This window comes from Chrysochloris asiatica, unplaced genomic scaffold (assembly GCF_000296735.1).
Source record: "Chrysochloris asiatica unplaced genomic scaffold, ChrAsi1.0 scaffold00004, whole genome shotgun sequence".
Lineage (NCBI taxonomy): Eukaryota > Metazoa > Chordata > Mammalia > Afrosoricida > Chrysochloridae > Chrysochloris > Chrysochloris asiatica.
Genome location: NW_006408522.1, coordinates 34,950,106 through 34,973,138, shown reverse-complemented (window position 1 = coordinate 34,973,138; position 23,033 = coordinate 34,950,106). Strand labels below are relative to the sequence as shown.

The following is a 23,033-nucleotide window of genomic DNA, read 5'->3' as shown; positions in this document are numbered from 1 at the left end:
AGTAAAACCCAGGATGATTTCTTACAGTACTTATTTATTAAATCCTACTTTTTAAAGAGTAGAAAGTAAACTTTTCTATAATTCTGAATTACTGTAGACTTCACTAGTATCTATAGGGCCATGTTATTATTAAGTGCCATCAAGTTGGCTTTCAAGGAGCAACTAGTGATTTGAACTACTGACCTTTTGGTTCAAATCAACTTTGTGGTTCAGTGCCCATTCTACAGCCCCACAGCAGGACTCCCTGTAGGACCATGTTACTGTTAAGTGCTACTGAGTTGTTTCCAACTCATAGCAACCCTATATAGGATTTCTAAGGAGCAGCTGCTGGGTTTGAACTGCCAACTTTGCGGTTCAGACCAACTTTGCAGTCCAGCACATTATAACCCACAGCACCACACCAGGGCTCCATATGGAATCATAGGGCACAATATAAAATTTTACAACTCAAAGCATAAAGCAAATCAGCATTTTAAAAAAATACCCTGAATGCTATAAAAAAATGAAAATAAGTCTTTTAGAAAAAAAATCTAGCTACAGCTCAACCAACTTCTTCACTATCACTTCACTCTATCATCTTTGCTACAACCCCTCCAACCCATTATCTAACAATGCTCATTTGAAGCCAGAATGGCTATATTTCATCTCTCATACTTTGGACTTATTAGCAGGATGGAACAGTCTGTGGAGAAGGATATGTCTGGTAAAGGGGAAAGTTGGGGGGGTGGGGGGGAGGAAGGAAGTCCCTCCAGGAGACGGATCGACATAGTGGCAGCAGCAGTGGCCTCAAATGTAGTAATTGATTGTGAGATTGGAGCAGGACCAGTCAGTGTCTTTCTGTTGTACATAGGGGTACTATGAGTCGGTACTAACTCGATATCACCTAACACCAACTCAACCAAAATGCTACATACAGCAAAATAAGAAAACCTTGACATTTCAGTGTCTGTCATTTCTTTCATTACTATACTGTTAACTCAGTCATTTACTACCAAAAGGAGAGATAAATTGTTTATTAACCAGCCAAGTTAATGAATATTACATATTATTTATATATGTATATATCAGATGACGTATTACATTGGGCAAATCTGCTGCACAGGTACTTTTTAAAGAATTGAAGAGCAGAGATGTCAGCTTGAGGACTAAGGTACACCTGACCCAAGCCATGGTATTTTCAATAACCTCATATGGATGCGAAAGCTGGACCGTGAATAAGGAAGATTGTAGAAGAATTGATGCCTTTGAGTTGTGGTGTTGGAGGAGAATACTGAAAGTGCCATGGACTGCCAAAAGAACCAATAGATCTGTTTTGGAAGAAGTGCAACCAAGGTGCTCCTTGGAAGCCAAGATGGCTAAGCTTCGTCTCTCCTACTTTGGACACATTGTCTGGAGAGAACAGTCGCTGGAGAAGGATGTCATGCTGGGTAAGGTGGAGGGTCAGAGAAAAAGAGGAAGACCCCCAACGAGATGGATCAGCCAGGTGGCATCATTGATGGCATCAAGTGTGGCGGCGGTACTGAGGTTGGCTCAGGATCAGACATTGTTTCATTCTGCTGTGTATGGGGTCGCTATGAGTCGGTTCCGACTCGATGGCACCTGACAACAACAACAACTTACATTTCTAAGAAGTGGTTTATTAGCATTCGTCAAACAACTGCTCTATCTAGGAATAACAGCAGTCAACATTAAGTCCAATTCTACTTAGACACCAATCATGTATCTTTAGATCAGAGGACACATGGGAACACTGCATACTAACCCTTAAATCTGCAGTAAAAAAATGTTTTTAGAAATATTATGAAACTGATAAAGAGCTAAAATAAGTTAAAGCAAATAGCTATAAAACCTTAACAGAAGCCTCCTTAGTTCCTCATTTTCTATAAACAGCTTCACAAATGATTTGGAAAATCAGCCTAGAGGCAAACAGAAACCAGTGTTCCCCATTCTTGAACTCAACCATTCTTGAGAAATGACCAATCAGCACGTGTAATAGATCAAATAAATCTGAAGCTGATGCTCAAGGCTTGGTTCTGGATCCATTTTCTGGCTTGGACTGGTCAGGAGTCACTTCCTTCAGAATCTTCATTAGTGAATTTAAGCGAGCATGTGTTAAAATTATCTTCTCTTTCAGCTGGGAAAAAATAATATATCAGGGCATTAAGCTTAATGCTCAATTTACTGATCTCAGAAGCCACTTAATGTATATAACAAACCCAAAGAACACTTAAGATCTTCAAATACAAAATTCACATGAAAGACGGCTAGTAGTAATGACTACTGTGCATTAATGCTTCTTACCACTCTTCTTCCTACCTATGATCACTTGGAAGGAATCTAAAATACATGGATAAAGAATCAAATTATCCATCTTATTCACAATAAAAAATTTATTAATAAAGTTTTTTTTCAGACAGAAGCTTAACTAGCAGCTTCTCCCTTTTCAGTTACAAGAATCTAACTTTTCTTTTAATCCTTCAATTAACAGTAAAAAATGTCTTTCTTAACATTATTGTGCTGCTGTTGTTACAAAGTGCTGTGGAGTCAGTTTCGACTAACAGCGACCCTGTGTAGGATTTCCAAGGAGCGGCTGGTTGGTTTGAGCTGCCAAACTTTAACAGTTAACAATCCAGTGCATATCCTATAGTACCACATTAGAACTCCAAATGTTGTTAAGTGCCATCAAGTCAACTGTGACTCAAAGCGACCCTGTATATGGGTTTTCCAAGAACAGGTGGTAGATTTGAACTCCTGACCTTGTGGTTAGCAGTCCAGTGTTATCCTAAAGATCCGCAGCAAGACAAATATTCCACTGTTTTTAAGTTCTGACTCACAGCTACCCTGTCTAGGGTTTTCAAGGAGTGGCTGGTGGGTTTGAACCTTTGCTCAAACCCTCCAGCTTTGCTGTTTAAACCGACATTGCTGTCAAGTGCTTATTCTATAGCGCCACACCAGGACTCCACGGTGTTACTAGAGAGTTTCAAAGTTAGTTCAGGATGTTGTTAGTTTTAACACAGATGTTTATTGTAACTGGGTAATTTTCAAAGTTATTTTTAACTAAGAACAGTTTTATCTAGAACTAGTTTGTTACTCAGCATACATGTACTTAGACCTATAAAGTTATGTAATATAAGATTATGTATAATTTAGCCTTCTGTTGAAGCCATAGTTAACAGCAATATTTTTATATCTCTAAGTTTTAGGGTATATATTTCTGACTTACATTTGTATAGCACACTAAATTCACTTCTTATCTGTGCTATATCTAAAATTCATTAGGAAATTTTGCTTAAAAAACTTCTAGCCATCATTGGAAGTCCTGGTGTGGTGCTGTAGAATAAGTACTGGACTGCTAACTACAAGGTCAGTAGTTCAAACCCGCCAGTCACTCCTAGGAAACTCAATTGTTAAGTACCATAGAGCTGTTTGCAACCCATAGCAACCCTGCATAGGGTTTCTGAGACTGTAAATCTTTACGGGAGCAGAAAGCCTCATCTTTGTCCTGTGGAACCGTTGGTAGTTTCAAACTACACGACCAGAGCTCCTCAGGAAACTCAATACAGGGGCTTTGTTAGTCGGGAGCAACCTCAATGGCACTTAATAACAATGAAGCCATCATTGACTGCAGTTGAAGACATTGCTGCTGTACTATAAATAGGTTATATAAGGGGTTTGCCTGAATCAGGATATTCCATGGGGGAACACTGACTTCCTGAAAAAACTCTTGGCACTGGTATTTACTGTTTAGCCTAAATTGGATGGGCTTAAGGATTGGGACTGATGGGGAATAGAGGAAAGCAAGTAACAGTTGAAATTTTTTTTGGTTAAAACTCATTTAACCATCCTCATCTGATTATTCAGTAATGCTTGTTAGTAATCTCATACATGAGGCCTGGATATCCACAGACAAATGTAAAAAACCTTCCCTAAAAGCCGAGACTGTAAATTCCAAAAAGGCAAGTCCCCCCCCATCCAAAAAAACCGCTAAAGAGGATAGAGAGAAACACTGTTAACTGATGATATATGGAAGGGATAATAATCAATGTAATGAAACAAGCTATATGAATGGTTGAATGTCAAGCTGATGATGTGCCCTGTAAACTTTCACTCAATCCAAAATAAAAACATTTAATTAAAAAACAAAACAAAACAAAACTCATTTAACCAAAAAGCAAATAAATTCAGATATCCAGAATGATTAAAACTTTCAGGAGATTTAAAATAATTTTAAATGTGCTCTGAAATTTGGGCAGAGCTAGTTTCTTCCAAGGACTGTTGGTATTGCTTTGTATGATCAGCACTGGATTTCAAACCACAAGGTTGGTATTTAAAACCTACCAGTTGTTCCTTGGAAACCCTATACAGGGTTGCTGTTAGTCAGAACTGACTCAGCAGCACTTAACAACAACAAAAAATAAGTGTCTTCCACTAGAGGAAACATGTTTATCTGAGTATGGGTTAATTTGTTGTTAAGTGCTATCAAGTTGGTTCTGACCCATAGCAACCTTGTATAGGGTTTTGAAGGAGCAGCTGGTGAGTTCGAACCGCAGACCTTGTAGTTCAAACTGACCTTGAGGTCGAGTGCTCACCTATATCCTATAGTGCCACACAAGTGAAAACTGCCATGTCAGTTTGCATTCCTTATTATGTCATCTCCAACTACTGAGGAGGTTGGTCACTATTTTAAGACCTTCTTGGTCCTACCAGGTGGTAGCAGTAGTGGTGGTAGCAACCCAGTATAGGGTTTTCTGAAGCTGTAAATCTTTGAAGGGAGCAGAAAGCCTTATCTCTCTCCTACAGAGTGACTGGTAGATTCTAACCACTGACCTTGTAGTTGGCAGTGCAGCTCATAATCCACTACAGTACCTGGGCTCCTTTATACCAGGTGTTGTTAAATCAAGTCAGTTTCAACTCATAGCAAATCTGTAGAGGGCTTCCGAGGCTTTAAACCTTTACAGGAGCAGAAAGCCTCATCTTTCTCCCACAGAGCACTGGCAGGCTCAAACCACAGACCTTGTGGTTCACAGTCCAGTGCTTATATGGAACGACTGTGCTCATCATACCAGGTAGAGTAGAAAATATAAATTAGGAATATTAAGCTCTGATAACCTGAAGTATAAATCATGCATTTAAAAAATATACTAAGCCCAGATTGAGCTAGGAAAACACATTTGAAAATGGACTTTATCACTGTTTGAGGCAGAAGGATAAAGTAATAATTTTCTTTATGTTGTGGCTATTTCTTAGACAGATGAATTTTAACAATGAACTTTACAAATGTATCCACTAAGTGAAGGGAATTAGATTAGTATCTCACGTTCAACTTGCCAACTATTTTAAATTTGAGGTAAGTCAAAAAATATTCATGCATAATCATAGATATTAAATGAAAATTTTTTAAAACTCTAAAGCTACTGTTTATCAACATGTTCTCTCACTCTAGGTCTGAATACTTCTGGAAGATAGTGTTTCCCTCTTTCTAGGTTTTCCCCAAAGGATTCTTTGAGTTTGGGGAGTAAACAGAAGTCTGATAAGGAAAGATCAGGGCTGCAGGATGGTTGGGATAAGGCTTCCCAGTAAACTTCTCTAAAGTCAGCCAGGCCTTGCTATCCTTGCAAGATGAGCAGGTACATAATCATGATGGAAAACAGTTCCTCACTGCAATTTTCCTGGCCTTTTTCTCCACCAATACGGTTTTCCATTTTCTTAAAACTTTTTTATGATTTAAGTGCCTTTGAGTAGGTTCTGAGTCATAGTGAACCTGTATACAGTTTCCTAGCAGCAGTTGGTGGGTTTGAACAGCCAACCTTGGGGTCCAGTGCATCATCCTGCTGTGCCAAACTTCTCACCAATACAGTTTTCCATTTTCTTAAAACTTTCTTTCTGATAAGTCCCTGTGATTGTCCTGTGTGCTTTGAGAAACTCTATCAAGATTACCTCTTCGGAATCCTCCCCAGTCACCATAAACTTCTGAGCTACCTCTCAGGCTAGAATTTAACTGGCCCAGCAGATACTCTTGGAAGCCAGTTTTGACTGGAATTTGCAGTCTGGATTATGCTAGTAAATCCAAAACTCAATCCTGGTTATGATTTGTTCCATAAAAATCATCATTAGCTTCAATTTTGCTTAAAAGACTGATGGAAAGATCAGTTCGAGCTAACTGATCTTCTTCGGATGCTTGGTGTGGCCAAAATGTTCACTCAAAATTAAAAATGCCAAATCACTTGCGATCATGACTTCAGTTGCTATCACAACAATGGTAATTCTAGGGACAGTCTTTTTCCACCAGCTTCAGGACTTCAGCCAGTTTCTTCATTCATGGAGGCTGATGGTCTTTCCTCTCTTGGCTATCTTTGATGTCTTCTCCACCTTCCTGAAAACACGTAATTCATTTAAAAATTGTTGTATTATATAGAGCAACATTCTCATAAATTTATTGCAAAGCTTAATGACATGGGAAATGTCCACTTGATTTTTGTTTAAAATTTAGTATTATCCTGACCTCAAAATCTTTTTTTTCTACAGCACAAAACATGTTTTTACAGGCATCTTAATTTAGGAGCAGAGTTGCTTTCGAGGACAAGCTGGATAAGCACTAGACAGTTGGCAGTTCGGGTTTACCAGCCGCTCTGAAGGAGAAAGATGAGGCTTTCTACTCCCTCAAAGATTACAGCTGCAGAAACCCTATAAAGGTTTATTATGAGTTGGAATCACAGGATTATTGTTAAGTTGGAACCAACTCATAGGCAGGCACTTAACAGCAGCAGTAAACAAGTCTAACCAACAGAATCTAACCAAAAAGGAAGAACATGCTTAGCATTTCTAAAGATGAAATAATTCAAGGCCTGAGTTAAAATATTGGAGAATTCTGTAGGCAAAATGGAGTCCTGGTGTGGCGCTGTGGGTTAATGTGTCAGACTGCAAAGTCATTTGAACTGCAAGGTTGGTGGTTCTAGCTTACCAGCTGCTCCTTGGAAATCCTATACAGGGTCACTATGGGTCGGAATCAACTTGATGGCACTAATCAACAACATAAGCAAAATAATGAATGATTCAAGAAGCATCAAAAGAAGATAGGAGGTAATGGAAGAATGGATAAACAAATTTTGGTACATACAATCAATGGAATATTATGCTACCTTGAAGAATAACAAGGAAGCCGCAAGCCACTGCATAACATGGAGGAACCTTGAAGACATTATTCTGAGTAAAATTAGTCAATCACAAAAGGACAAAAAGCTTCAGAATAGATACCCATACTAAAAGGAGGAAAAAAAAAAAAAATTGCTAACCTACAAAGGGGTAACCAAACAACAGGGTTCTGAGGGAAGGGATGGTAAAGCACAGGGTAGGGGATAGATACATCATAGTTTGGGTGTTGTGGAGGGCAATACACAAGAAGGGAGAGGGGGGTGAAAGAACAAGGTAGATAAGGGACCACTTAGGCAGGTTTGAATGGACTAAATGATGACAGGGGTAAATAGTTATGTATGCTCAACATAGGAACAACAGGGCTCTGTGATACAGGGATCAAGGCAGTCTGAATGGGTAAAAGAGGGGAAATACTGTTAAGATGCTTGACTGTCTTATGAATATTGGTATCCTTTGCCTACTATTATAAAATAGACATTTGAGTGAAATATAAAGGTAGTATCAGGAAACATGATTACAAAAAGCTTGTAAGCCCGTCTTCAGCCTATAACTCATTGGAATACCTAAAAGGTGTTTTAGAACTTGCCCAGTAAACGAGACTTCTTGTGGAGCCTTTGTAGTTTATAAGACCTTAGGTGGAATCCTGAGCCCCATCCAGATGCTTCTGAAGTGGGACATTCCCACTTGAAAGGACGAGAAGACCAGTCTGGAAAAGCTAGAGGAACAGAAAATATGTCTTGAAAGAAAGACCAGCAGGAAAAATACGAAACAAAAATGGCAATCTGATTGGTGACTACAAGAACAAGCAAGTTGTTCGTTGGCGAGCCATCAAGGCAAGCAATCAAGTCCCTTCAGAACAAACCCCCTTTCAAGACTGAAACTCAAAGGTAATACATGAGCAGGTATGTAAGCTTGCTCACGACCATAGTTGGTCTACTGGTGAATGAAAGAAGGGAAAAGGCAGCAATGAAGATATGGGGTGAGTTCAACCATGTTCTATAGACTCCCGTCGACCTGTAGATGAGAAAGAGAAGAGGAAGGGCTGGTTGATCCCAAGTATGATGAGACCTAGGAACTCCTGAGCCACAGAGGGCTAGAGCTGAATGTGAAGTGTCCAGCTGATATGAATTGAGGGGAGATGCAAAAAAACATCCAAACTTGCAGATAGTACCCATTTGACCTAGCTTTGATGGCATGATGATCAGAACTTGACTAGAAGAAGATAAAAAAAAATACTGGTAAAGGAAGCAAATATAAATTGCTACAATTTGATGAACTTGACCTATACTTATGGATGTAGTAGCTCAAAATACCAACCGAGAGGAAAGGAGTTTTCACATCAATCCTATCCTTGCTGTATACAGAGTTGTTAGGGACAAGAAACTTAGACATTGGCTACCTAAAGTGAGGGAGCTATAAAGGCATGAAGTGGCTGGCTTACAAGTTTTCAAGGAGTTTAGTTTTACAGTGTGCGGGGGAAGGTAGAATCCCCACTGAATAATTTTCATCTTGTCTAGATGGGTCTGGTGAAAGCAGATGGAATAGGATTCTTTTGGTTCAACAGTGAGTAATTGTTATAATTAACTGTGACTATCACAACTGTAAAGGTAGAAGTTTTGTTACATAAATGGGGGAGTAGTTAATCTTATATTCCAGAAACAAAGGACCCTAGGACCATCAAGGGAGAAGATCATTTGTGGAATGTGGGACCCTATCCAGAGAAGCAGTGATATCAGAGATGGAGACATATGGTAGGGCATGCAGAGATACAGCAGATGAGGACTCTAGAGAAAGAGAAAGGTTGTGTGTTAGCAGCCAGGAGGCAGGCTTGCAGAATATGCCCTTTGGTTGGTTAAGTGATTATATATTCCTGTGTGTTTTTGTGTATATAAACAAAACAGAGGGAATAGAAGCAAATGCTGTTAAATAATGATGCATGGAGGTGACTGTAATCATTGCAATGAAACAAAATTTGATAGGATGAGTACAAATTTGATGTTCTCCCATGAAAACTATCACTCAATTTGCAATAAAAGCTTTAAAAAAAGAAAGAGAGAGGAAGCCTCTCAATGAAATCGATTGACATCGGAGCCCCGACTATGGGCTCCAACATAACAACTGTGAGAATGAAGCAAGACTGGGCAGTGTCTCATTCTGCTATGCACACTTGGTATGAGTTGGATCCAACTCAATGGTAGTTAACAACAATGAGTTTAAGTGCATTATCGTGAGACCTTATCTACAGTCATCCACTGATCACAAAGATATGCTTAAACATGTGTGGTTTGGAATAAACCTATGTATGTATCAGCTGGAACCCTAGTAACAATTCTGTTCTTTTTTTATTGTGAATTGAGCAAAGGTTTATAGAGCAGATCATCAGCTTTACATTCAACAAATCATATAATCCCCTCAATATAACATCACTTATCTTCCTTCTTCCCTGTTTTCTCCTCCTCTCCCCACCCTTCTGAATTTGTCCTTAGGTCAAATGCTTCCCTCTTTGATTGAATAAGTGACCATTCTATGAGGGGTATCTTATTAGTGCTGGTGCTCCCCTATAGACCTTTTCACTCTCTGGCTGAAAATTGAGCCACAGAGGTGAGTTGTTTCAGATCTGAAGGGTGATCATGGGCCATAATCTCGGGGTTCCATTAGTTTTTGTGTCTACTTTTTAAACTTTTCGTTGAGAATTGAAAGGTTTACAGAGCAGATCATTAGTTTTACACCCAACAAACCACACACTTTTCTTCACTACATGGTTGCAATACCCTCCATGTACCAACAGTTAACATTATTTACCTCTGTTCACTTTAACTCTTGCCTTCCACTGTGTCTTCCACTATCTTTATCTTTCCTCTGCCAACCTCCCTCTTGTATATTCCCTGACCTGTCACTAATGTTAACATGTGTTTACGGTCTAGCCCAAGAAGCTCTGGTAGTGTAGTGGTTACAAGTCAGGTTGCTAATCTCAAGGTCAATGGTTCCACGGGAGAAAGATGAGGCTTTCTGTTCCTGTAAAGATTTATAGCCTCGGAAACTCAGGACATGCTTGGAATAGGGTCACTATGAGTCAGAACTGATTCTAAAGCACACTGCCACCACCACCACTCTCCAGCCCATGAATAATTTTCCCTCTCTTAACCATCATACATTGTATCTTTTATCAAGAAAACCTTTAAAAAACTTTTTATACATTGGTTTCATACAATGTTTGTCCTTTTGTGATTAACTAATTTCACTTAGCATAATGTCCTCCAGGTTCAACCACATTGTGAGGTGTTTCACAGGTTCATCATTATTCCTCAATGTTTTGTAGTATTCTGTGTGTATATACCAAAGTTTGTTTAACCATTCTTTTGTTGATGGCTACTTACGCTGTCTTCATATTTCTGGTATGTCTCTTGTAAACAGCATTACTGAAGAATCCTTGGTGTTTGTAATGAGAAGCCACCATGTGGCCAAGGATGACTATTGAGCAGACAAGTTTTGGGAGCTGTTTCGAAAGTGGCTGAGGACGCTGTAGCAATTTTCGACGTCTCCCTCAGTTTTCATATGATGAATAAGCCTGGTCTTTTTTTGGGGGGAGGGGGATTTTCTATCACCCTATCTAGAAACTTCAAATGTGATTCTTTTCAGAGCAGTTGGTAATAATACCCAGGCCGTATCTAATTCTTCTGGTATCAGGTCATAGAGACTGATGTTCACATATATATTGGACTAACTGTTTCCAAGCATGTTCAATTTTCATCACTCTTCTTTCCTTCAGACAGGAAGAGACCAACAGTTGCACCTTAGATAGCAGCTCATATGTTTTAAGATACTAGTTTCATTAAGATATATGTTAGATCTAGTTAGTAGTGTTGTTCAAGTCTTTGGTTTACTTGCTGATATTCTCCCTAGTTGTTCAAGTCACTTTTATTTTTTTACTTTACACTTACAAAACAAAAAATATATATTGATTTAAATGTCCAAAGGGCACAATCTGCCAACCAGCCTCCTGCCCAGTCACACAGCCTTTTCTCAGCTCATGGACCTAGATCCTGCAACGGCTCTGTCTCTCCATGCCACTGCCTCTGCCACCCTTTCTGCTGTCGTCACTTTTCCAGATCAGTATCTCACGCTCCAATAGTACTCTGCCTTCTTGATGGTCTTGGGATCATCTGTTCCTGAAATGAAATATTAACTACTTCCCCCCACCTTTAATTACACACCTATAATTGTGATGATTGCAGTGAACAATTATTCACAATTGAGTTATAAAATCCTATCACTATCATTCCTCACCCCCTTTCACCAGATTCATCTGGCAAAGAGGGAATATTCAGTGGGGATTCTACCTTACCCCCTCTTTCTGAAAGTAAGCACATTTATGAAAGCTTGTAACCAGCCACTTCATGCTTTTATAGTCCCCCAATTTTTGATAACCAATGCCTAAATTTCGCTGTCAACCCAGTATACTGAAGAAACAAGGTTGTTATTGATAAGAAAACTTCCATTCCAGTTGTCATTCATAGGCAAAAGTCTAGTTCATCAAATTGTAGCAATTTACACTTTTTTTATAGTACCAAACATTTTTATCTTCCTCAGTTTGAGTTCTGGTCAACTAGTCATCCAAGTTAGGTCAAATGGTTACTAGCTACAAATTTGGGAGTTCCTGCACACCTTCTTGCACTTCAGACCAGCTGGCCACTTCACTCTCAGCCCTAGTCCCCAGGTTTTGAACATATGACTTACTCCCACCTGCCCTTTTAGCAGAGCTTCAAATTGCTTCAAACCAGTTCTGTCATGGCCAACAAAGCAAAACAAGAACTGACCTGAATGTTTACAATCTGGGTGATTTGTTGTGGTAACCAAAATGGTCAAAATTATGAGTTGCAGACCTAAATGGGAACCTCAGAAGAGTTAGCCCTTCTTTAGGAACCCAATGCGTGAGACTGGATTATTGGCAAGATCATGTAGAGCACACACAATCAAAGCACCATGGTCAACTGTCATCTTTGAGTAGGATAGTAATGTTTTAGCTCAAAATCCATTCTATGTTTATGTAAATTTGCCTTCACTCTGAAACAACTGAATCAACCCCTACTCACAACTTCATCACAATCATCTTCTTTTCTTGCATATGCAGTTTTTAAATCATTGAAAAGCCTTCATGCCTTTTCTTGAATTAAAGTAAGGTGAAATAAGAACTTTATGCTTCTGTTCTAACTGACTTAGAAATTCTTATAGACAGTAATAGATCTCGTTTGTAACTAGGCACTTCTTGTATGTCTCATGTTTTTGTTGCTATTGTTCCTCAATTTAATAAGCCAAAAGAGACAATTACATACATACGGTTTTATATAATTGCTTTAAAAAATATTTTATTCTATTTTTGATGAAAGTATAACAAACCAAGTTTTCATTCAATAATTTCTACACATACTGTTCATTGATACTGCTTACATTCTTCATATGTCAAATTCTCATTATTTCCATTCTAGTTGTTTGGTTTCCAGTAATCTAGTCTTCTTCCACCTCTAACTTCTCATTTCTGCTGTAGAGCAACTTCTGACCATTGGTCCTAATTTAGATGATTGTTTTAAAACACTGGTACAAACTAGCAAAAGCTGTCTATATTATGAAGTGAGGGGAGATGCACAAGAACACCCAAACTTGCAGGTAATACCCATTTGACCTAGCCTCGATGGCTTGATAATCAGAATTCAACTAGATGAAGATAAAAAAGGAAGTTTTGATATAGGAAACGAGTGTAACTTGCTAAAATTTGATGCACTTGACCTATATTTATGGAGGTAGTAGCTCAATATACCAACAGAGGGAAGAAAGTCTTCACATCAAGTTTCAATGCTATCCCATCTGTATACACAGAAGACAGGGATGGGCAACTTAGACATTGGCTATCTAAAATGAGGGGGCGATAAAGGCACAAAGTGACTAGCTTACAAGGTCTCAAGAGGGAGTTTAGATTAAGAGTGTGTGGGGGAAGATAGAGTCCCCACTGAGTAGAAGGGTCTGGTAAAAAGAGATGGGGATAAAATTCTTATGATTCAATAGTGTGAAATTATTATCATGACTAATTGGGACTGTCACCATTGTAAAGATAGAAGTTTTGGAACAAAAACGGGGAAGTAGTTAATCTTATACTCCATAAACAGAGGACCATAGGACCATCAAGGGAGAAGAGCACAAGTGGAATCCGGGACCTTATCCAGAGACGCAGCGACACCAGAGATGGAGGCAGAAATGGAGACATGGAGAATGGGAGCAGCAGAGGACTCTAGATTCATGGAAAGAGACGGACTGAGAGCAGGTGGCCAGGAGGTAGACTTGCAGAATGTGCCCTTTGTTGGTGTAAATTATTATATATGCCTGAGTGTTTTAAAAAAAAAAGTGCTAAAATGAATACAGAGAAATACTGTTAACTGATGGTACATGGAAGGGATTATAATCATTGGAATGAAACAAAGTATATGATTTGTTGAATGTAAAAACTGTAAACTTTCACTCAATTCACAATAAAAACTTAAAAAACGGAACCACACAACCAATATGAAACTTTACCTCTGCGATCTTTTCTGTTAGGGGTACGTTGTAAATATCCACCTCAGATGCATTTACTATGGCTTTTGTTTTTAAGAGGTAGCTAAACAAAAAAGAAAAAGTAAAAAATGTTAGTACTATATGTGAATTAAGACTATCATTGAAACAAAATTCTCCTCTAAAGCAAATATGTCAATCAAAGCCTGCTTCTATATTATTTCTACTTCAAGACATATGATATATTTTGGTAGAAAAATAAATCCTCAATTAACATGGTACAAAGACAATTCAAATAATTAGTCTATACCTCATCCTACCCTTCCCATCCAGGAATATGAATCAAAATTATCTGAGAATAAAATAAAAAGAAAAACCAGGCTCATATGAATGAATAATCAGGATGAGTTTAAGTATCACACTCCACCTGTATATCCTGTAGAATAGTTAGAAGAAAAATAATCACGTTGTGGCAAATACTTGCCAATCTGTCACCATGCTCACTTCTTCCTGTCACATATTTGATTTCCCAGCTTTCAATGGCCATGTGACATTGATCTGAACAATAAGATTATGGAAAAATTTGTCCTTCCACATTCTCCATATGTTTCCATTTTTGTTGAAGAAGTATCACCTACTGATGTAACACTTAATTACAGCAGCCATCCTGCCTCCAGGATAGTCAAAAGGATGCTGACTTAGAACCCTGGCACTGTTAAGGCACTATAAAACTCCTAGAGCTGACACCCACTCTTACTTGTTAATGTTAGTTGGGTTTTCTGTCACTAGCACCCAAAATGTTTCTCAGGTACAGGAATATAGATTATTATCTTTCTAGATTCATGTTATCTACACTTTTCCAGGTTCTACTTATCAAAAATGAGTGTACCAACATTTGGCTCTACCTCCTCATTTTAAAGATTAAACAATTATTCAGGAATCCCAAAATGCTTTCATATTTGTTTTTTATTTGTTATTAAAGGCTTACTGCCCAAAGCAAAACTCAATTATAGCTTTGCTGGTTCTAAAATAAGACTTCACATTACTAATAGCTGGTGTGGTGCTGTGGGTTAATGCACTGGACTGCAAAGTCGGTTTCAACTGCAAGGTCGGTGGTTCAAGCTTACCAGTTGCTCCTCAGACACCCTATACAGGGATGCTATGGGTCAGAACCTACTAGCACACAGACAGACTCCTGGTGTGGCACTATAGCATAAGCACTGGACTACAAATCACAAGGTCAGCAGTTCAAACCCACCAGGTGCTCGTCAGAAACTCCATATAAGGTTGTTACGAGTTGAAACCAACTTGATGGCTTTTAACAACAACAAATACCACATACTTAAGAGATATTTTGTTTCTCTATCTCTTGTTAAACTTACATTTAAGCAGAAATTATTTAATACTGAAACTAGAAATTGACAGTAGAACATTAATCCATCTCAAGTACATATTTTCCTGCAAAATAATTTCAATAAAGACTAACTGGTATATCTAGTACACACTGAACATCATCATGGTAAAAAATGGGCTTTATTTCTAAGTTTTTACTTAAGTCATCAAAAACTCTGCTAGAAATATCTATATAATAAATGAGAAAAAGGATGCCTTTATATTTTATGAAGAAAAATGAGCATTGGCGTTAAGAAGTGGATTCAAATCCCAGCTCCTCTGCTTCTCTGAATCCCAGTTTTCTTACATTAAATCTAAGTGAAATAAGCATAATGTTTGGTATAAACGAAGTTCTCAATGAATTGTTATTATATTATTCTTTCTAACTCTGGAGACCACACAGTCATCATACTTTTACTTTTTTCTATGTACCTCTGAATTCTTCTTCTTCTACAGAAAAGATTTCTCTGCATCTATATACGTAAGGTCCTGGTATGCCGCTGTGGGGTAATGCACTGGACTGCAAAGTCAGTTTGAACTTCAAGGGTGGCAGTTCAAGCTCACTAGCCACTCCTTAAAAACCCTCTATAGGGTCAGTATGGGTTGGAACTGACTCAATGGCAGTTAAGAACAACAAAAACATGTACATAAGGTAGAATACAGGTACCTGAAATCTACAGCTTTCATTTCCCAACTTCATTATTCATATCATTAGCAAATACCAGTATCTGGATGCTTATTTCAAATTCCTAGAACAGAAAACCTGATTGTGTATGTGTCAGATACTCACTTGTTGATTCCATCACATGAGTGATACAGATTTTCACATTATGGGAGGGAGATATGAGCTAGACACAAATCCAAAAGGAATCTACTACAAAATTATTTTGGCAGAGTTTACCTTCTATGGTGCCTGGCTGCCACTACCAATTGCTTTGAAAAGGATCATGTTAAAAGATCCTGGATAAAGTGAAAGTGTAGAACAAAACTCACAATCATAAAAAAAGATCACACTTACTAGTTAGACAGAGATTGGTGGAAACCCAAGACTATGGCCCTTGGTCACCTTTTAGTCAGGAGCTGAACTCACCGCCTTGGCTCAATTTTCAACCAAACAATAGATAGGTATATAGAGAGCACAACACTAGTGAGACATGCACACAATAGAATGGTCACCCATTCAAAGTCAAAAGGACAGTATTTACTCTCAATGACAAAGTTCAGAAGGGGTAGGGGCAAAAGAGGAATGCAAACAATAAACCAGGAGAGAGTGGGACAAGTGATATTACCTTGAAGGGATTGTGCAATCACTGAGATGAAAGGAAGTATATGATTTGTTGAATGTAAAAATGATGATTTGCTCTGTAACCTTTCACTAATTCACACACAAAAAAGTTTATCTTCTAGAAGTTTCTTTAATGAGAGAATAAATGATTCTACAGAACTAAATTATCATAATATACTTCTGACATTATAATTGGTCCCATAGTCATCTTTGTAAGAGACAATATTTGGTTTCAGCATCTTTTTGGTACAAACACTGCCTTTTCTGAAAGATCATTTAAATTTTATTTCATAAAAATATTTACGTCTACTCACCACACCATTTTGTCACTGGAAAGGCAAAAGTGACCTCTCAAGGCAGCAAAAGTAGCATGTGTGGAATACAGATGGAAACCAATGGCACTCCCACAGGAACTACAGAATAAAAGGTTGTAAATGCTGTGGTGGGGGTGGGAGGGGAGGAAGGGAGAGAAAAAACAAAGAATAAGAAAGGAAATCTGAGAACAAATAAGTACTATGGCCTAAGACAAAGATGAAATACATGTTACAATGGAAAAAATGTCATGTACAAGAAAAGTCAACTCGCATTATAACTACACCTTGATCTTCAGTGCTGTTGAGTTGGTACCAACTCTTAGCGACCCTGTATAGGGTTTCCTGGTGAGTTTGAACTGGCGACCTTGTGGTTCGAAGTCCAGTGCTGATCAGTTAACCTTGTTGATTTTGGTATGAAAGCAATCATGAATGTACCACTGTCATTTCAGTACAGAAGAGTTATTTACAACTGTAAAGTGTTAAATCAGATAAACAATTCAAACATTTAAGCCTATGAATCATCACATAAATTTGTTACCATTATACCAATTTCCAAGTAGTCTTGGTAGCACAGTGGATTAAGAGCTGTTTGGAGTTTCAATCTACCAACCACTCCACAGGAGAAAAAAGAGGCTTTCTGCTTCCATAAAGATTTACAGCCTCAGAACCCTATTGTTGTTGTTAAGTGCATAGCAACATCGTATTGGGCTTCTGAGGAGCTGCTGGTGAGTTTGAACTGTCAACCTTGCAGTTTAAACCAACCTTTTGGTCCTGTGCTTATCCTACAGCACCATACCAGGACTCCTGGAAACCTATAAGGGATCACTATGAGTCAGAACCAACTTGGCGACACACAACCACCACCATCAAGGAAAGATAATTTGATTGGGGGCTCACAAAGCAATTCACTCATATAAATCAAATCAGGGATTGTCTTGTGTGGACCTTTATTAAACTAAAAAATTAAATGCAAAGGAAAGAAGAGAAATTCTACTACCCTAACAAGCCATCTGGAGTCCTGCTGCGGCACTGTCATTTTGAATCACAACATCAGTGGTTCAAGCTTACCAGATGCTCCTTGGAAAAAAGGGTTGCTATGGGTCAGAATGGATTCAACCCAATATAGGGTTGCTATGGGTCAGAATGGATTCTGTAGCACTTAATAACAAAACAACAATCAAGCAACCTAAAACAACAACAATCAAGTCATCTATAAAGGGGTATCAAAAGTTAATGAACCATGGGAATCCAGGGCCCAGAGTCAGTGACAGCCACAGAGGACTAGAGTGGAGAGTGAAACGTCCAGGTGATAAGAAGTGAAGGTATATGCATAGAACACCCACACTTGCAGATAATACCCACTTGACCTGGCTTCAATAGCTGGATGATCAGAATTCAACTAGAAGAAGAAAGAAGAGGAAAAAAAGTAATCTGATACAGTTTGATGAACTTGACCTACACCTATGGATGCAGTAGTCAAAAGAACACAAAAAGCATGAACTCAACAAAGGAAGACACACAGAACAAAGAAAGGAGCAACACCACAAAAAACAAACATAATGGCAGCAATTAATCCATACCTATTGATAATTACACTGAATGTAAATGGATTAAATGCACCTGTTAAGAGGCAAAGAGTAGCAGAATGGATAAGAAAACAAGATCCTTCAATATGCTGTCTGCAAGACACATGTCACACACAGAGACAAAAACAGATTAAAAGTCAAAAGATGGGAAAAAAATACACCAGGCTAATTGCAATAAAAAACTAACAGGAGTGGCAGTACTTGTCTCTGATAAAATAAACTTTAAGGCAAAAATCAGCATAATAGATAAAGATGGACATTATCTCATGATTAAAGAGACAACTGAACAAGATTACATTAACTATAATATCTATGCTCCCAAAGAAAGATCTCCAAAATATATAAAGCAAACTCTAACAGATTTGAAGAAAGAAATAGATGAATCTACAATTAATAGTGGGTGATTTTAATACACTGCTTTCAAAAATGGATAGAACGATCAGAAAGAAACTTGACAAAGACACAGAAGAACTAAACAACACAATCAGCCAACTGGACCTCATAGATGTGTACAGAGCATTCAACCCAACAACTGCACAATACACATTCTTTTTCAGTTCACATGGAACATTCTCCAGAATAAACCATGTCTTATGCTACAAAACAAATCTCCATAAATTTAGAAATATCAAAATACTACAAAGCATCTTCTCAGACCACAATGCTATCAAATTAGAAATCAACAATCCAAAGACCAAGGAAATCAAGTCAAATACATGGAAACTGAGTAACACCTTGCTGAAAAGCACCTGGGTAGTAGAAGAAATTCAATGTGAATTCACAAAATTCCTAGAAAAATGAGAACGAAAACACAATATACCAAAATCTTTGTGACATGGCGAAAGCAGTGCTGAGAGGACAATTTATTGCAATAAACTCACACATCCAAAAAGAAGAAAGAACCAAAATTAACACATTAACATAGCATCTCCAACAATTAAAAACAGACCAACAGGGGGTATCTACAGTCACCAAAAGAAAAGAAATAATAAAGATTAGAGCAGAAATAAATGAGATAGAAAACAGAAAAACTATAGAAAGAATCAATAGGACAAGAAGCTAGTTCTTTGAAAGGATTAACAAAATTGACAGACCACTGGCAAACCTAACAAAAGAGGGAGAAGACACAAATAACACGCACTAGAAACCACATGGGCGATGTCACAACAGAACCAAAGGAAATCAAAACAATAATAACAATAGTAAGCAGAGTTGTACTCCAACAAATTTGAAAACTTAGAAGAAAGAGATGGATATATTTTTAGATAAACATGACCTACCTACACTTACATACAGTGAAGTAGAAAACCTGAAAAGACCCATAACAAAAGAAGAAATTGATCAAGTCATCAAAAGACTCCCAACCAAAAAAAGTCCAGGCCCAGATGGCTTCACTGGTGAGTTCTACCAAACATTCAGGGAAGAGCTGTCACCAATTCTACTCAAATTATTCCATAAGATAGAGGAGGATGGATAACTTTCTAATACATTTTATGAAGCAAGCATAACCCTCATACCCAAACCAGGGAAGAAGGTCACTAAGAAAAAAAAATTATAGCCCAATATCCCTCATGAACATACATGCAAAAATTCTCAACAAAATCTTAGCCAACAGAATGCAGCAACACATCAAAAAGATAATACATCATGATCAAAAGCTACCAGACCTCATTGGAAGATTCAGCAAAGTGGCAGGATATGAGATCAACATACAAAAATCAGTTAAATTCCTCTATACCAAAAACAACAGCGTTGAAAAGGACATTAGGAAAGCAATTCATATCAGGGATGCAAGGATGGTTCAACATTAGAAAAACGATCAACATTATCCACCATATAAATAAGAAAAAAGAAAAGAACCACATGATCATATCAATTGATGCAGAAAAGTTATTTGACAAAATCCAACATCCATTCCTGATAAAAACACTCAACAAAATAGGAATTGACTTGTAATGAAACAAGGTGTATGCTTTGTTGAATGTACAACTGATGATTTGCCCTGTAAACTTTTACTCAATCCACAATAAAAACCTTAAATAAAATTTAAAAAAAGGAATTGAAGGGAAATTCCACAATTAAGAGCATATATATATATATATATACAAAACCAACAGCCTAGATTACTTTCAATGGAGAGAAACTGAAAGCCTTCACACCAGACAAGGATGCCCTTTCTCACCACTCCTATTCAATATTGTGCTGGAAGTCTTAGCAAGAGCTATACGGCAAGACAGGGAAATTAAAGGCATCCAAATTGGCAAAGAGGAAGTAAAACTCTATTTGCAGATGATATGATCCTAAACGTAGAAAACCCCAAAGATTCAGTAAAAAAGCTACCAGACCTCATTGGAAGATTCAGCAAAGTGGCAGGATATAAGATCAACATAAAAAAATCAGTTAGATTCCTCTATACCAAAAACAACAGCGTTGAAAAGGACATTAGGAAAGCAATACCATTTACAATAGCCACCCAAAGGGTGAAATATCTAGGTATAAATGTAACCAGAGAAACAAAGGACTTGTACAAAGAAAACTACAAAACACTACTATAAGAAACCAAAAGAGACTTACAAAAATGGAAGAATGTACCACGCTCCTGGATAGGAAGACTTAACATTGTGAGGTATGCTTTAAATACAAAAGAAACCCTTGATTTCTGAAAGTTTTTTAAAAAGAAAGAAAAAATAATACATTATTAAAATATTGATTACATATTAAACTGATACTTTTGATATACTGAATTAAATAAAATTTATTACAACTAACTTCACCTGTTTCTTTTTACTTTTTTAGCATGAATAAAACATTTGGAGTTCTGGTGTGGTACTGTGGGTTAATGCATCAGACAGCAAAATAGTTTTAACTGCAAGGTTGGTGATTCAAGCTCACCAGCTGCTCCTTGGAAACCCTATACAGGGTCACTATGGGTCAGAACCAATTCGACAGCAGTTAACAACAACAAATAAAACATTTGGAGTCCTGGTGTGGCACTGTGGGTTAATATGCTGGATGGCAAAATGGTTTGAAACACAAGGTTGGCAGTTCAAGATCACCATTCGTCTCCCAGAAACCCTATACAGGGTTTCTATGGGTCAGAACCGACTCGATGGCACTTAACAACAACAGAACATTTAGAGTCCTGGTGTGGTGTTACAGGATAAGCACTGGGGGTTTCTGTAGTCAGTACAGGACTAGAAAGTCTCTTTCTCCCATGGAGCAACTGGTACATTTGAACTACTGACCTTGCACTTAGCAGCCCAGCTTGTAATCCACTACTTTATCAGGTGTATGAGTCGTGAATGACTAGAGGGCACACAACGTCCAAGTACATTAGGTTCCTGGGTGGTGCAAACTGCACAACTACCAAATTGCAGGTTTGGTAGCTGAAATCCACCAAGTGACACCATATTACCAAGGCCTGGCAATTTACTTTCCTAGGATCAGTCACTAAAACTCCTAAGGAGTTTTAGCTCTACTCTGAAAAACAAGACGCTAACTTGAGTTGGTTTGCACTGGACAACAACACACAATAATTGACTTGTGTTTTTCTCCAGTTTCCTAATTCCAAACAAATTAGAAATTTCTGTATAGCTTATTAATTAATTATTGGAATTTTCTCACAAACCTTCTCAAGCTCCCTGACTTTCTTTTCTTAGGTCCTTGCACACACCACTAGGGAGATGTGGCCCTCAGAAAGATCTCAAAAACTACACACAAAAAGAAATTTTTCGTTTCATAGATACATCAAGTTCATACAAGATGTATCTTGTAAAAGAAGCATCCTTCAAATACATTGTATATTGTTATGAAGGTTCCACATGATAAGCACTGGACTACAAACCACAAGGTCCGCGGTTCGACCTGGCCAGCAGCTCCGTGGAAGAGGCTTTGGGATCCTGCGAAGCAGCCTCGGAAACGCTATACAGGGTCCCTATGAGTAGGAAGCGACTCGACGGCACTCAGCAACAACGAATGAAATACATTTTTTCGTCTAGCGCAAGACAGAACTAACTTTTTTCCTTGTCCGCATCGGTTTTAAGTCTCAAGTAGAGACTAGACACCCATCGGGATTTCCCAGTATTTACCTGCTTTTGAGTGAACCTTCAATGCCAACCAATAAGGGCGCTTCTAAATCAACGTTATTCGTGACTCCTAAGAAAACAAACATTGTTCAGAATCCGGACCTCTGCGGACTTTGCAGAGGAAAACCTCTTCCCTTACAAACTCATTGTGGCCAAGACATTAAACAAAAACAAAAAACGCTCCACTAGCAAAGGGCCCTTCCAAATCTTCATCCCGTCTTCCCAAATGGGCGGAAGACCACCAGATGGAGAAAACCTGAACACACCACTTCCGCTTGCCCTAAAAGACTCCCGCACTCACTAGAGAAGACCACAGCTCCGAGGGACCGCGATAGATCCCAGGCCAGGTGCAGCGAGTCGGCGAGCACTGCGTGGCATTGTGCGCAGTGGAACACGGCGCATCTCTCTGGCTGCAGCCACGACGGCAGCAAATAGGCAGCTTGAGGCTCCTCGGCATCCTGACCCGCGGAGCCGAATGATGAGGAACCCTTCACCACTTCCGTATCCCACTCTGTAGATGTCGTGAGAGAATTTTCGCCAGTAGCATTCTGAGCGCCACCAACATAATATTCACCACGCGGCAACTTTGCATAAAACGATCGAAGCCGCCGGGGACAAGCCGCCATTTTGCTGCAGTCGGCGCCTTAGTTTCGAAAGTGCAGGAGGCCCCACCCCA

General features: G+C 38.5%; 1 protein-coding gene across 1 annotated transcript; it reads right to left on the bottom strand.

Annotated features, from left to right (window-relative positions):
- Positions 1-2,020: 2,020 nt before the first annotated feature.
- OIP5 (Opa interacting protein 5) lies at positions 2,021-22,983 on the bottom strand. The gene is made up of 5 exons (XM_006831897.1): positions 22,659-22,983; positions 22,361-22,427; positions 16,687-16,809; positions 13,720-13,801; positions 2,021-2,134 (listed from the first exon to the last, which is right to left on the bottom strand). The coding sequence occupies exons 1-5, from the start codon at positions 22,981-22,983 to the stop codon at positions 2,021-2,023; spliced, it is 711 nt and encodes a 236-aa protein (XP_006831960.1).
- Positions 22,984-23,033: the final 50 nt, after the last annotated feature.